The 16,626-nt window shown below is 39.2% G+C and overlaps 2 protein-coding genes across 5 annotated transcripts in view; both read right to left on the bottom strand.

The window, feature by feature from the left end:
- Positions 1 to 312: 312 nt before the first annotated feature.
- On the bottom strand, positions 313 to 10,008 carry LOC146157509 (equilibrative nucleobase transporter 1-like). The gene is made up of 2 exons (XM_083387485.1): positions 9,872 to 10,008; positions 313 to 1,909 (listed from the first exon to the last, which is right to left on the bottom strand). Exon 2 carries the CDS (start codon positions 1,875 to 1,877, stop codon positions 330 to 332), a length of 1,548 nt encoding a protein of 515 aa, XP_083243611.1. The 5' UTR covers positions 1,878 to 1,909; positions 9,872 to 10,008; the 3' UTR covers positions 313 to 329.
- Positions 10,009 to 14,464: 4,456 nt separating this feature from the next.
- The window catches only part of LOC146157507 (focal adhesion kinase 1-like), a 110,294-nt gene continuing 108,132 nt past the window's right edge, over positions 14,465 to 16,626 (bottom strand). For all 4 annotated transcript variants that reach the window (XM_083387853.1, XM_083387854.1, XM_083387852.1 and 1 more), the window contains one exon: positions 14,465 to 15,859. In XM_083387853.1, the coding sequence (XP_083243979.1) occupies positions 15,672 to 15,859 (188 nt within the window). In that variant the 3' untranslated portion in view covers positions 14,465 to 15,671. The remainder of the gene's footprint in view (positions 15,860 to 16,626) is intronic.

Genomic DNA, 16,626 nt, shown 5'->3' with positions numbered 1-16,626 from the left:
TTAAAGTACGCCAAAAGCAATTAATGGTGACGTTACAGAGTTGAAATTTTTGCACAGTCCTTGTATTGGCCACACCTTTCCAGCAAATACTCTTATAGCAACAAATTTCGAAAAAAAAACATTATTTACAAATATAATTTCAGCGAAATTTGAATGGTGTTGGGAAAAGGCGTAGAAAATTTTCATCTCTCTAACGTCACAACTTTCGGAGATTTTTTTGGGAGATATTGCTTTATTAAAAAAATCTCGGCGCGCCAAGTTTGCTCAGGTCTGCAACTATGGGGGACGTCAAAAGTATATACGCATAAACGATTGTTTTCCCCAAACCGCTACGCGAATGGCTCATCTTCGTCTTGCGCAGTCAAGATCAACCGCTGGCCGGACTCGCGGCGCTGAAACTCGGATTCTTTTACCGCGTCCGAGTCCTTCCGTTCCGAGCGCACAGCTCTGATCTTACGACGCGCCAGGTGCAGTGAAACTGGATAGAGCAGTGTGGCAGTGCTCAGCGCCAAGAAGAGTATGTTGGCGTACGTAAAGTCGCCGCCGCAGTCGCGCAGCACAAAGCGAAGTATAGGGTTCTGTAGGAGCGAGGCTACACCGCCAAGGGCGTAGATCATGCCGCTCAGTTTTCCGACGTCGCCGCTTGAGTAGAGAGTCGACACGGAAATGTACGAGAAACTGTAGCAGGCGACGCGAGACACTGGAAGCAATACGAAAGCGGCGTACTGTAGCGAGGGATGCGACGCGAGCACAAAGCCTGAGAACGCGATGCTTACAAGCGACGAAAAAAGCGCGAAAACCTTGGACGACTGGATGCGCGCCTGTTCAGTGCTGGTGCCGCTCTTTCGCCTGTAGTACTTGGTCAGCAGGTCGTCGACCAGACCGACAAACGGCGCCGCTAAGCCGCCTATGGCCGAGATCACACCGAAAACGAAAGTCATGTGCTCTGCCTCTTTTTGCTCGACTGTGCTGGCCCAAGCGTCGAAGCTGCCGATGTAGAAGAAGTTGCGCAGGTTCATGATGGCGAACTGGCAGAAATTACACGCGTAAAGGTAGGCGCCCAGCTTGGAGAACACAGAGAGCTTACGCGTAACGTCGACAGGTGGAGGCGTGGCCTTGGCCGTGTTCTGGTTATAGTCGACCGCGCGCCCCTCTCCGCCGCAAAGCTGCAAGCCGTACTCGAAATCAGGCGGTAAAGGGTAGGGGATCTGTCCGCGCGGGGACAAGAACAAAAATGTGAAGTAGAGGACTATGATGGGCAGGCAGAGCGCGTAGAACAGTGTAGAGAGCTCGGCGCCGCCAACGTATGCGGCCTGTACGAGCCAGAATACGAATGAGGACGATACAAAGAGGCCGTTGAGAGCTGACACTATAGTGGATCGTGAGGATGGGAAAAGGTTTGCAAACTGGAAGTTAACCATGTAGATAACCGAGCTACCAATTGCTAGGCAAAGCATTGCTGGATACACTAGGTATGATCGTGTGCTGGACGAGGCTGCGAACAGCACGAATGCTCCAACGTACAAAGTGGTGCTGAGCGTCTTGCAGAACCAGGTTCCAACCCTGTCGTACAAATATCCGGAGGCGAAGCACAGGAGTATGCTGACCATTGCTGAAACCGTAAAGATGAGGTTCATGTGCTCTGTCTGTGCAATGCACGTGTTGGCGGCTGGCGCGCTCCAGCTTCGCGTGACTGTCGCGTTCGGTCGTGTCGCGTTGTCGCCTGTCGCTGTCGCGTTCGCGTCCGAGCAGTATTCGCTGAAGTATCCCTCGCTGGTGAAAACGTCCTCCAAAAATGGCCACCCGTAGAGTATCCCTGAGTAGAAGAGGTTCTCCAGGAAAGCCAGCAACAGACTGGCTACATGTTTAAGCCGCATTTGGCACCGCCTAAACGCTTGTCGCGTATCGCCTGTAAATATAACGTATTTTTAATACAGAGTGGGCCAAAAGTAGGCTTACAGTTATAAAAAAGTAGGGTTTGGGTCTAAATTTATTGTTTTGGGATTCTTCTCATACACCTTGTTCTTTACAACACCCCCCAAAAAGAAATCCATTGGTGTCAGGTCAGGTGAGCGTGGTGGCCAATCAATGCTACCACTTCTTCCAAGCCAACGCTGTGGAATAACTGTAAGCCTACTTTTGGCCCACCCTGCATATAAAATGTTGCTACCAGGCATAGTGATAATAAACACTGGTCAAATCGATACAAAATTTTGTCCAGTTCTTGAATAACTTACTATAATAACTGATACATTTTTTTTTACTTTTTATCAGTAATTTATAGAACTCTCTATTGACCAATATAAATTTAGGGTTAAGAATACCCGCTCTAAACCAGAAATTAAATTAACATTTTCGTATAACAATTAGACATGCGGGTAAGCATGTAAGAATAAAATGCACAGAATGCACACTCAATATTAGCCTATATAGCTGGTACCAGTAATATTATGTTGTTCACATTCCTTACCGTATGTTAGGGGCGATTTACACGTTACTACCGTATGACATCAATGTTTTCTAGAAAGTAAGCAGCGAATATGTTTTTACTATTTGAAACGTGCCGCAAGCACAAACAGTTTGCGGACCACTCTCTAAACTGGAGAGTGTTTAATTCTGACGAATTGGGAAACTGACTGCAGCACATTTTAAAGCTGCAAACATGAGATTCCGCACACCTAACTAAAGGGCTCCATAAGAAAAGTATTTGTAAGAAAATCGCCCGTTTAACAGTCCACAAAGCGTATAGCATTTGAATTGCAAGCTGGACAAAAATAAAACAGCATTCCACTTAATATTGCCATATTGCCATTGAAAATTAACAGCCACAACCTATAGCTAACACCTATAGCTGCGTAGTGTGTATGACACAACAATCTGGAAAGGTTATAAGGGCAAGCTTTTTTAAAGGTTCCAGGGCATACTCTTTTGTTCGATATTTAAACAAAGAAACTACAACTACTGCAATAACAACGACAGGCTATAGCTAAACCTTGTTTCGTCAGCAGTTAACTGTAGGAAAGGTAAATATTACTTGAGCTTATCGAGTAAGATAAGTACACATTAACATATTATATGGCTGCCGAGCGGCAATGACTTTGCAAAGGTAATGAATTACTTTTAACCGCCAGATAGCTTTCGATGGTAGACGACTGAATATGGAAAAATTGCGTTTCCGCCAATGTTAGGCTAAATAATATGTTTCCGTGTGTAAAAACACCTAAGATTGGAAATTAATTTAACCTTCATAACGTTAGTGATTGGCTGTGAGTAGTAAGTTTCTGTAAATTCCCAGTATCAAAATCGGATTTTTAAAACTTTGCAATGCGAATTGCGTTTTTAAAACTTTGTCAGCTTATGAAATTCGCAGCTGGCACGTAAAACCGACAAAAATGAACTTCTTGTTGAAAAACACTTGCTTTCATGCAGATGCGCAAAAGTTGAGCAACCCCTCTGGAATTTCAACATGCGATTATTATTATTGCTTACATATTAGTATCATAGGTACTGAAGTTAAGTTATGTGTACATATTCATATTGTCCCCTTCCTGGAAAATTTTCTGCGGGCGTCTCTGTACACCAGACAAACATTTTGCTGAAAGTCAACCATTTTATGCATTTTGAAAGTATCAATTTCAATTTTTTAAACAACTGTTAGCTTTAAAAGATAGTTATGAGGAACCCGCATGAATTTGCGTCCGAAAATCAATAACATTAAAATATTAAGTGCCATTTTTTCAATTTACTGTATAATATTATCTTTCCTTTTTTTATTATTGCTTGCTAAGGCCTGTTTAAATCTTCTTCAGAAATCTTTAATTTCGCCGAACAATACTTTGACGAATTTGTAGCTTGTTTATATCAGATTTACCCTTAAGGCTCACGACGCCGTGAATAAAGTTGAGCGTCTGTAGAGAATATTGAAGTTGTGCTGTCGAATACCTATTTATTTAACAGGCCACGAGCAAACTTGCCCGCGATGTACAACCTCTCTTTAAATCCTTAAACGCGTAACTTCGATAAATAAACCCGGTGTTCAAAATGGATATTTATTTAAAAGTTCAAAACGATACCTACTTCTGTATGGGCTTTGATATTCTTACTATACGTATAACTCCGCTAATACTATTTCTTACTTACAATTATTTTGTTTTATATTTCGTTGGCGCCAAAACGATATCTAGAATAACGACCGTAACAAATTCCACTTTTCGTTTGATTAATTCAGAAATTGATGTTTTGCAGAAAATTCGCTCGTCATTTAATCGCCGGCGGCGTAGACAAGACACTTAACATTCAACCCAAGGCGAGTTATACCATTGGGTTGCGAACATTTTAAAGCAATGCAACCGTGAAGATGACGCACAGCGAGTAACTTCGCTGAGTGACCGAAGCACAAAAACAAGCCGTGTATGTACATAAAGTGGCTTTCGCGTGTAAATGAACGACACACTTTTATTTGTGTTATGTATACCTACCCCGAAGACAACGGTAAAACCATTAAATAGTTTAGCCGGGATATGCTTAAGTCCTGTCAACGCCTATACGGCCTATCCTTCTTTACCACCATAACAGATTCATTTCACCTTGTATAACAGATTCATTTGTAACGTAAAATTTTACAATTGAAACAATACCGGGCAGCAACAGTATATTCATGTATAACAGATGCTAGGAATTTCAAACCAACTACAATTACAAAACAAACTTGTTTTGTGAACACTTTGTACATGTAACGATCATCTTACTTAAGTTGACGAATGTGCAGTGTATATTCTGTAGAACAACCGCTAAGGCTAAAGGCAGCAATTAGCAAACGTGTGCATTGGATTCCAATAGGCATGACCTAAACTCTGTCGGCTCTGTTTAAATAATTCAACGCAACCGTAGCGACAACGTTTCGTAAACAACAGCACGTTTGACGGATCCTATAAAGGGCAATTCAAACCTGAGCAATATATTTTAGCTGTTAATGATCTGGTAAAAACACGAATAACAACTTCGCAGAGACAAGGCCTTTTAAAGGCGGCCAACTTGCGAGAATACCTATCCAATGACGCGTATCTTTAGTGAAACAAAACGTTTAAGGGATTCTATAAAAGGTAATTTAAACCTGAGAAATAGTTTAGCTGTTAATGATCTGGTAAAAACACGAATAACAACTTCGCAAAAACAAGAACTTGACAAGGCGGCCAACTTGCGAGAATACCTATCCAGTTTCAACTGACGCATAGCTTTAGTGAAACAAAACACCGAAAAACATCACGCCCCGTTACATTCCCGAACTTTCTCGACGAGGGCACAATAAACAAGCTCTAGCGCTGCGGATGCACGTTCTATTGCGCACAGGATAACCAGTCACCAAAGCTAAACTCGAAATATAATGACTAGCATTGAGTTGGGCCAGTGATATTGCTGGCGCTGTACCCAAGCGGCTTTGACGTCACAATGAGGCTAGGCCTGTCGCCAGCGGTTGACTGCACGGCTTATAACGCCAACAGTTGCTGATGGATCGGCGATGCGCGAATGGAGAGTAACTGCTGGCTGTGCACCGTCAGCTAAACTAAGTTCACCTTACAGGCTGCACAACCTGCCATTAGTAGGTCACGTGACGACGGCCAGAGTTAACCTAAACAGTATACCTTCATATAAGCGTGGACGCTCCATTGGCCACAATTCTGAAAAGATAAACACATGATAGAGTCGTTACGCCATTTTCCGTTTAGCGGCATCAATACTGCTTACACAATTCCGGATCACTGAAGTAATGACAACTCAACAAGAACAAAACAAAATGAAATGCTTACTATGGAAATACTTTTCGTAACCGAAACTAAAAAACAACAGGCTAAGTTGCAATTAGTAATTTGCAACATTTATTTCTTAGCCTCATTTAAAACTGGTCGCTTTTCAACACAGTGTTATGAAGCGGCGCCCCCCTTTATTGCGTTAAAACAGTGATTCGCAACCTCTTTTGGCTTGCGGCATCCTACAGGAATTATAAATAGTTCGCGGCACCCCTGCTCGTACTTTTTGCTGAGTGGTTAACTACAACGGTGCAATAAACGATTGAAACAGCACATTAACTGTGCAACAAGGTTTATTTTTTTTTACTTTTATCGTACACAAAAAATTGTATCAAAACGCTTACCAATAGAGCAAAACTTGGAATCCTAAAGAATTAAAAATGTATCTCTCGGCACCCTTAAGCGTTAAAAATTACAACCTAGAGTGCCGCGGCACCCCGGTTGAGAACCACTGCATTAAACCGAATGACAAAATAAGATCCAATCTGTATTTTTAGCCATAGCGGCCTTAGTAAAATCAGATGAGGTGTAAGTTACTTTCATACTTGTCCAGGTTTGCACGTTTAGGAGTTATAAGAGCGTTTGTTTTAAGGAAGTAGGCCTACTTGCAAAGCAAAAAGGTGATATGCATTAAAACAGGATTCCCTTGGTATTTCTTGCCTAGACTTGCGATCTAATTATCTTGCATTTGTGTTTTGATATACCGGGTTATCATTTGGTATTTACCTTTGCTTAATTTTCCAATTTTGCTGTTTTTATGGTTAGGGTTAAGCACTGTCAACGCCTATACGGTTTATTCTTTTTAACCAACATGTATAACATATGTGAGGAATTTCCAACCAACGAAAAACACAAAACTAATGTTCAAATTTTGCTGTTTTATTGTCTCAAGTATCCACCTAATTGTTACTTTATACACTCTACATGCCTGATTTAGCTGTTTATGTTTAGCTTCGTCTACCAGGGCTTTTGGTGACTTCCGTCCCTCAATTAAAGGCAGTATGTGACGTAATGTCCGGTTCAATCGACACAGCAATGTCGAAACTGTTTCTTTTTACCTCGAAAAAAGGTGAAAAGAAAACAAAGAGTTAGGGTACGGTGGAACAACGTCGAACGCAAACGTGACTCCAATGCGTCACTTCCCGTCATAGTTGACATTCTAGATTATTTTAATCTAGATCTAGATGCTTTAGTTTGATTCTAGAATCTAGATGTGCAATCTAGATTTTAGATGTTTTTTTAGATTATTACAAGTATAAAAAAATTGTATAATCTAAATTGGAGAAAGATTCACTGTCGACGATCAATGTTTTAGTAATTTTAAATTTTTACGAATTGAAAAATAATTAATTAATCAATGTGTTATAAAATCAAAACACCCATAGCTGGTCATGTTCAGTAAAATTTTTTTTTGAAACTGAAAAAAGACTCTTTAAGCAACTTTATACGGCATTAAGCTTTAACTGTTGATTTTTTGCCAAATGTATTGAATATTTTCAAGAACCCGTTATAGATTTTTTTAGATTTTTCTATAAAACATCTAAATGTTTCTAGATTAAATTTTTTGTAATTCTAGATGTTTATTGTAAGAAACAAATGGCAACTATGCTTTCCATAATTCGCAGTCAGTCGCGAAAGGATGTATACGGTGATTGACCTAAAATTGTCGCATGACAGCTGATTGATTGATTGTTTTCTATCCATCATCGCAATAGAACGCTAACGTCTTTTCCGTACTCATTAAAAGCTAGCTTCCCTCAAGTGCTTGTATTTTTGTTATGCGTTCTAAAATGCCTTGAGAGCCGCGGTAAGGTTCCTAATTTGTAAAAAAATTAATAATTTCTCAACTTAAGGTAACCCAAGTTTATTTCACGCTAAATCCAAATACGCCTTTAAGAAACGCTTATCAAAGTATTTGGATTTTTCAACGCGTGAAATGAAAAAAAGATCGGGCTTCGGAATAAAGCACAAAATATGTGGTACTTAACGTCTACTGCTGTGAAACGGAGTTAGTTACATTGTTGCAGAAATCTTACTCAATGATAATGCAATGATTTTTCGATGTTATTAAAAAGTGAAACATTTAGAAATGCTTCGCGACCCACCTGAATAACTTCGCGACGCACCAATGGGCCGCGACCTACTGTTTAGGTAACACTGCTTTATTGTACAATTTATCTGACAATCAAAATTGGTTGAATGAATACCTTGCTTTATTTATTTTACGGCTTTCGCAGTACTGTCATATAAAGCTGTTTTTAGTAAAATGCACATGATAGCGAGGTGAACTGTGAACTGTACATGACAGCTACTTGTCAATACCACGTATAGGACATCATCCGCAAAAATAGGACGTAAGACTAAGAGCTAGATTTAAGGATTACAGGACACTGGAATTAAACACCCTTTCTACGTAAATGTAATTTGACAGTGCCGTTTTTTTGTAACTTACATCTTTCCCATTGGTTGTCAAAGTTTTTTTCGTATTTCTTCCTTACAAGCGCAAAAACTGCCAATTCCTCCCCAGCAAAAACCCACGAAATATTAGACTTAGATTATGGGCGTAACAGACTTTTTACAATACCAATATTACAGTTTTATTGCATATAACCAAACAAGCAACTTTTTTTATCTATTTTCTTCCCAATTCCTCCTTGGAACAAATTTCCTCCCAAATTTAACAATTCTTCCCTACGGGAGCCAAGCTTTGAGAACCATTGCTCTAACCTGTTCCTTGAACAGTATGCTAAACAATTAACAAAACTTTAACTAATATCCTATAAAAACATTCATTACGCACACTCCAACGACCCATCTTGACTTTCGCAAGCCTTATCTGACAACAAACAAGTTCAGGAGGTAAAGGCTTAGAAGAAAATGGGCAAAAAAAACGACACAAAATAGCCTCGTGCACAAATAGAAAGCAAAATACGGCCTTTATAACAAAAAGGAATCCAAATAAACTCTCGATTACATAGCAATAACCTTTCATTTTATACATAACTATACAACCTTAACTTTAATGGAGGCAGCCGGATTTGAAACAGTCATCAACTAGATTGCAGCTATTCTCGTAAAAGTTCATTTATAATAGAATGCAACAACATAAAACTAATCGAGTAAACAGCGGTTGTATCTATTCTTTTCCGCGGCGCAGTCTGCGGCCAAAACAACTTCTACAAAACTCGAGGCCGCTTCGTGTACAGGATGTAAATAATATAAATCATATACGAGCAGTTAGGATGCGTGACTCACCCTTATGATGTACGTATCGTATATACAGTGTCGTAAGGGGTGTCTTCAGTCGGAAGGGGATAGCGCGCAACAACCGGCTTGTCTACTATTTATAGAACATATCTTTAAATATGCGCGAATTCCAATAATGATGTATCATTATTCGACTTCAACCAGACAGAAACAATAAATATGAACGTATTTTTTTCTTTAAAACAAGAAAGTTTTAAGATTGTTCCAAGTTGTGTGACTTAAGGTCTAAAGCAGCGGTTCTCAACCAGTGGTCCCCCCACTTTTACCTCTTTACCTTTGCAAATGGCCGTATTTGTCCAATTCTAAAGAGACTAATCCGGTGGCACTATTTATAAAGACAAATTATATTGAATTCTCGACAAACTTTCGCACAAGCGCGCCTCATCAGGTCAAAGTATCCACCTCTTTAGTTCAACCTTTAACGCAAATGCAAGGTAAACCTAACGGAAAGACGACAAGTAGATCGGTACATAACGTACACGTTATGGACTTTGTCCTTATGGACTGCTACTGCATTTCTACAGCTGCTCGCGACAGAACAGCGTATGCGGGTGCTGTGAGCCGACAGATACATTGTGGTGATCTATGCTGAAGAGTACTAAAACCTCTTGACCATCACAAATCCCAGAACGCCCTTGGGCTCTTAAAATTCACTTATTAATGTTTAGGTTCTAGGAAAATACAACCAGAAAAGAACGATTGCACTTGGTCATTTAGAGGTAGTGTTTAGGGGTCAGTTTATTGTGTTAAATGTTAAATAACACTCTATTGGAAGCGGGTAAATTCGAATTACCTACCTTGACTTTCTGATACACTTTGTCGCAAGATTATGTTTGTGTTATGCGCGTCATGAATGTTTCCTCGCGCCTCCTTCAATTATTTTCGACAGATTGTTTCTTTATTTTGGCCTTTAGTTTGCTGTACGTTGTCCAAGGTTGCTTGTCGATCACTGTTCCGCTGACGCGTATACTAACAATAAAAAACTCAAAGTTTCAAACCTCGAGTAAAACCAGGATCAGACAATTTTTAAAGGAATGTATATTCGCCTATACAGGCATCGTCAGTTTCTAATTCTAAGGAGCAGGCGAAATATATATTCCTTTAAAAATTTCGGAACCTGTTTTAGCCTACTCTATTCTTAATTCGAAATGACGGGCATCGTCAGTTCCTATCAGTAAAGTAAAACACACGTACATGATAAAATCAATAAAAAAGTCAAAAACATATGAAATGAAAGCATTACGTATTATGTCGATTTGCCTTCACAATCAGCTGTAACTAATATAGATGCAGTATATATATCTTATTTTTTGTGAACAAAGAACGTGGGTCAAAATATTTTTTTAATTTCCGAGTTAAAGAGTGTTTTACACTTTGTGCATACTTGCTGTAACAAAAACATAAAATTAATAGACACCGACTGTAATGGTTTTAACAGCGCTAATAAAACCTAATCAAATATTTAACAGTTTCCTTTGATTAGTTCTATCCAATCTTTGCTCAGCTAAAAAACCTTTTTACAAAATAAAAACGCTTCTTAATTAAATACTTTAAATTTTTTTGAGTATGAATCTGTTGTATTTGCATTAGAATCGACAATATTATGTTGTAAAATTGTGACCGCGTCTTACAGGCTATTTATGTTTTTAATTCGTTTCAATACTGACAAGAAGACAGACGTTTAAAATACTTCTGATGCGATAAAACGTTAGTAGCTGTTTACGTAGTAAGAATGTCAAAGCCCATACAGAAATAGGTATCATTTCGAACGTTGTTGAAAATCAATAAAGTCAGATGTTGAAATAGAATAAAGAGCTATTCGAAACGTTCAAAATGATACGTACCTATACTTCTGTATGGGCTTTGATATTCTTATTACGTCTTACTACATCCTCAAACAATTACGTTCCAAAGTTAGTAGTTTTAAAAATCATATTTTAATAGGTATACTTGCTAATCTAGATTCTAAAGCAATGGTCGGCAAACTTTTTCTGTCGCGGCCCATAAAGTACTCTTTTCAGAGCTATTGGCCCACTTCGTAAAACCAGTACCTAGGCCTACGAAACCAGTGGCGGATTCAGCATATTTGATTTTAAGTTGCAATATTTCATGGCGCCCTGATGACCAAAACACTGCCATGCCGTAATGTAAAACATTATATAAAAGAAGAGTGTACGCGCGAAGCGCGAAAAAAATTGGTTGGCGAAATATATAGTTCGGCATGCTTTCAGGACCACATTTGGCACGTGGGCCTTTCCAAGCTGAGCCGATTTAAAAATTTTATGCCACACCAAGATTTAAAATAAAGTGCAATGATTGTAGGGCTATCGTGCAGCACACAACTGCATGATAACACTAAGCTATTCAAAAGTAACTCGCGGCCCGCTAAAAATGGCTCTGCGGCCCACATTTGGGCCGCGGCCCACAGTTTGCCGACCACTGCTGTAAAGTATACAGTTATTCGACGCACCGAATAAATCTTATTTACACTTGATACTATTTACTCACCCAATCAGTTGTTCAAAATACAAGTTATGACGTCATGCTGGAGCGAACCGTTTTTATTAACAGGTTCGGGTTCGGTTAAGGTTCTTTCAATTTATTTGGTTCAGTTCCGGTTCGGCTCCTTAAAATCGTTCAAAAAACGGTTCAGGTTCGGTTACGGTTCGAAAAAAATTGACCCAAAACCGGTTTATAAAGTTCCGGCTCGGTTCCGGTTCGACTCCCTGCATAGAAGTAAAAATCACAAGAAATGTGCGTTTTGTAGTCTAAAAAAGGAAAATACATGCCTATTGGTTTCTTAACCAAGCCAAACGATCTTCAAAATAAAATTATTAAGACAAAAATCAGGCCTAGCAACAATACCACAATTCAGTTCCTAGGTAGGTGACAACCTTAAGGTATTACTCGACGGCCGACGCCCGGTGGAGTAGCTTACAATAAAGACTGAAAGGCGGCAATCGGTGAGTACAAGGCAACAATACTTTAAACCTGTTGCCACTCTGTTAAGGCTGTCTGTTGATTGAAACAAGCAAGCTTCTCTGCTAAACACAAGACGAGGCGTGACTGCAAAGAAAGAGTTGTGAACCACGCTCAATGCGAACAACGGATGTCACGTTACACCGGTTACGGGACTTTAGAGTCGTGAGAAAAAACCTGATACAATTCGCGTAAATGACTACGCGAAGCAAATAGCCTACATGCTGTAACTGAGTACATAGCTAAGGGACAAAAACACGTAGTTTAAATTCATTAAGATTTCCATGAAGTCCAGTATATTAACACATTTCAATTAACCATTGGCTATTCGTTTCTAAACTTCAAAACTGGTTTTATGAGGCATTTGGGATTTTCTATGAGTAATGAAAGATATATACAAATGCGTGTTCAACAACTGTGATCTTGCCTTTCTTAATTGGCGGATTTGTGTTTTCTATTAGTATAAATAAGTCAAGATAATATAGTTTTAAATGTCTGAATTTAAGAATAAGATCAGTCTTTTACCCATTGGCTGCCTATAAACCGTCCAATGCTTACAAGTGAAGGGTGTACTCTTCAAACGAGTGTCTCACATCAAGGTAAAAATAAAAAGTTTAAGTTTGGGTAAGCCTACAATTTTCTTGTAAGTAGGGTATTTAAAAAAATGCATAATGTTTATTATGTTTACTGAAAGCCTACCAAAGTTGGGTCATATGGAAAGCATGTCAGTGCCTTTCAACCATCTTTTCAAAAAAATAAGTTACAGCTTCCGTTTTCCCCAACCCAACTAAATTGAGTTAAGGCTCTAAAGTCTAAACTTGGGGATTGTAAATGCTAATTAAAAAACAGATGAAAGGAAATTGCATCTTATCAAATCTGGCAATGCTGTACGTTTTGCTACACAACTAAAACAAGGTTTAATACATTACCGACTTCCACAAATTGTATTTACAACCACAATTTTTATACTGTAACTGCAAACTGTGCCCTGTTTTTAATGCTTTAGCTTAATCAACTGATGCTCTTCTAAACGGCAGAAGAAAAATCTGCCAGCCACCGTTCTAAATTAAGCACTGAGCAAACTGCACAGTTTGTAGGCTACGCTGCAAATTTCCGCTTGTTTTTTCTGAACTTTTGCAGTAGTATATAGAGCTGTATGTTGACATCTCTATTCAAACGTAGGTTTGTGAAAATTCAGTGCACGCAGCGGATAACAATTGGCCTCCCACTTAAATTAGCATCAGTAGAATATTTTTTGGCCAATTTATAGCACCGGTTTCTATACTTACAGGCAATGTTTTTAGAATTTTTGATAGCGTTTAGCATAACCGTGTTTCACAAGGTGAAAACCATCTTTCCGGTCAAGAATTGCTTGTAATTTCCAACCTTCGAATTACACAAATCAGTGTATTGATCAGTATTACACTTACGAAAGGGGTCATTTTTCGTAAAGCAAAAATCAGCTGATAATAAAAAAGGGCTATATGGTGGCATATTTAACATGCAAATTGTATTTGGGTATTTCCCGCAAACGTGTTTCGCCAGCTCAGAGCGTACTTTTCTGTCAACAGCCATCTACTTATAGCTTTTGAAATAAACAAGTTCGTAAGCTTATTACCAAGTACATATTGGGAAGTAGGAATTTTCCGTAATGTAATAATCACTGTTGCATTGAATTTAAAATGTTTGCAATTTCCTTGATTATATTGACCCTACATTCTAATAGGTTACAGCAGTAGTCAAACTGTGTACAACGTTGAAAACTGATGTGTTGTACTCGATTCGTTAACAGAAAAATGTAGAAAGAACTAATTAAGTAATTAACTTTGAACTTAACATAGAACCTTCTGCAACCTTTAGCGCTAGAAATGGTTTGAAGCCAGTGTTCTGCACCTTTAAGGTTGGACACTAAAAATTAACGAGCCATGCAAGAATCGGTTTAAAATTTGCATTTCCTCAATGCTTATAATAAAAGCCATTGCAGACCCACCGAATCTGTTGATCTATGAAGCAAGCAGAGCAGACTGGAAAAACAACTAGCCTGCAGTGAGGTTCGAACTCACGACCTCCAGTCAAGCCGGGACAGTCGCTCTACCAACTGAGCTGTGCTCTCTCAGAAGGGAACAAGTCGAGAAACAACTATACGCCAATGCTTGCTCAATCTGTTAGTACAAGCAACCTCATTGAAGGGGATGCACAGTACCATATCATTTATTCAATGAACATTCACACAAATGTGTGTTAAAAACTGAGATCTAGCCCTTCGAAGCTGCTTTTTGACCAACGATTACGACTGACGTATAATTAGTACACCGAAAGCCATCGCAGACTCACCGAATCTGTTGATCTATGATGCAAGCAGAGCAGACTAGAAATATAATAATTGCTTATAATAATTAATCGAACACGAGTGACACAGCGCCGCACTTTATTGCTTCGCGAAAAAACAGAAGAGAAAATATTATTAAAACAATGATGGGTAGGGGGGATGATAAACAACGGGAGCAAACAAAAAAAAACTGCCACAATCTGACTACAGGCCAGCTGATTGCGAATGAAGTATAAAAACAACAGGAATAATAAGAATAATAATAGCAACGCAAAAAAGAAAGGTTTTTGGTCAGCAATTTATAGGTGGCCTACTCCAGTGGACAAGGTATATATTATTATTTATATATATCGCTTAAAAACCGATTTCATTTAGCTTGGACAATGCTGGTGGACATATGGGGCACTAGGAACACTGTTTGGAAGTCAGTCTGGCTACGGTGTACGACAAAAAGCGAAAAAAAGGGGAACAGAACGTTTCACTCTATAATTTCTGAATATTGTCTAATCGCGGTTCGGTCGAACATCATCGAATGCAATCTCATTTTTTTACAATTATACTGTGACGCAAAATCGGTCGACGGAAATCGCCTCGAAACATATAGAAGGGTTTTCGAGATCGGCGGCCTACAATTATATTGGATCATAAGAGCGTACACAATTTTATTAACATCATACAGGACTTTCATAAACAGCGCATAAACGAAAGAAGATATAAATCTATGTATTGGAGAAAAAAACATACAGATTTTGCACTTGCACGCGAAGCAATGAGAAAACAATAGCAAGGCGGTCCACGTAAATCAAATGGCTTTAAATGTCTTCGGTTCCTCAAATAGAAAACTTGAGTTTTTCCAATTAGGAGCAGTGCACTTACTTGTCACGGATGTTTTTCCCAATAAAGAAAATACACGGCATAAAACTGAAGGTAGCTGATGATGCTTGTTCCAACACTGTCATGACTTGGAGAAGACCAAATAGAAGCAACAGACTGAAAAACACATTCTTGGCTTGTTCAGTGGAAAAAGCCGAACTTGGAAACAAATGCGCGGCTGTTCACAATAAAAGTCGTTTATTTTGGGTCAACGCTAGTCGGCGGTTTACGCTCCGCCAGGGAAACGAGAGCGACCGCGCGCTTTCCCTTACTGCGTCACAATCACTATGACGTCACGCTTTTTCCCACCACTCTTTCGACGTTTTCATTAATGACGTTTGCGTCTTTTTTAGGGCGGCGCCGAAAACAAGCCGCGGGTGTTTTCTCGGGGGCGGGCAGGGGGCGTGGCTGTGGCCTCACCCCTCTTCAAGAAACTCAGAAGGGGGCGGTGGCAGTGCGGGGTCAAAGGGGGGAAAACTGTCAGAACCCTCCTCAGACGAATGGCCACCGTCGCTGGACGATTGCTTGTGCAACCTTGCCTTGTCGACGACGTCCAGCAGGTTTTTGGCGTCGATTGCCAGCACTTGGGTGGCTGCCATCAGGCCTGCAATGAAAAGTGGATGATTTTTTTTAATAGTTTATAAAGGTTGTAAAGTCAGGGTTTTTGTATGATGGGCATCAGTGGGCATATAACATAAAATTTCGAATGTTTAAAAGGTTATTTTAGACAGCACTTGTGTGGCTGACATCAGGCCTGCGATGAAAAGCATGTTTTTTTTAATTTTTACGTGCCTGGATTCAGGTTTAAAAGTGAGGGTTTTCTATGATTGCCATCAGTGGCATAAAATACAAAATTTTGAATGTTGAAAAAGTTCTGTGTATTTTTTGAGGCCATTATTAACTTTAGTGACATCTGCTCGAACAACACTATTTACAAGTGCCCAGTTTTGTCTGATATTGTGCTGTAAAAGTGTAGCGTGATAATTATAACTTATGTGGAGAAGGGTTGTCTGTATATCAACAATCACCAAACAAGCGACATTTAAAATCGCAATATATAAAAAAACGTCTAATGACTTTTAAGCAACGGGCACTAACGCGATAAATAAGTTTAACCGAATAATAATTGTTATAGAAACTATCTCACATTTAATTTAATGGTACGATCAATGCGCAATACAAAATCCGTATAGTGTGAGAAAGTTCCAAGTGTTTGGATTTGTCTTTTCAAATCTTTGTTTTTACTGGCAGGGTTTTTCGATAGGCAAAACTAAATGGTAGCTACATGGGGCTATTACACTTAAACGAGCACTCAAACAACGATTGGAAAACATAAACACAAAAGCTTGAAGTTTCTCGCACTATATGGAT

This window comes from Ascidiella aspersa, chromosome 4, assembly GCF_963924565.1.
Source record: "Ascidiella aspersa chromosome 4, kaAscAspe10.2, whole genome shotgun sequence".
In the NCBI taxonomy this organism is placed as follows: Eukaryota; Metazoa; Chordata; class Ascidiacea; order Phlebobranchia; family Ascidiidae; genus Ascidiella; species Ascidiella aspersa.
Note: the sequence above shows the minus strand (reverse complement) of the source record. Positions and strands in the feature narration are given on the sequence as shown.

What these genes read in the sequence shown, in the direction of transcription:
- LOC146157509 (XM_083387485.1), bottom strand. Translation starts at nt 1,877, where the DNA reads ATGCGGCTTAAACATGTAGCCAGTCTGTTGCTGGCTTTCCTGGAGAAC.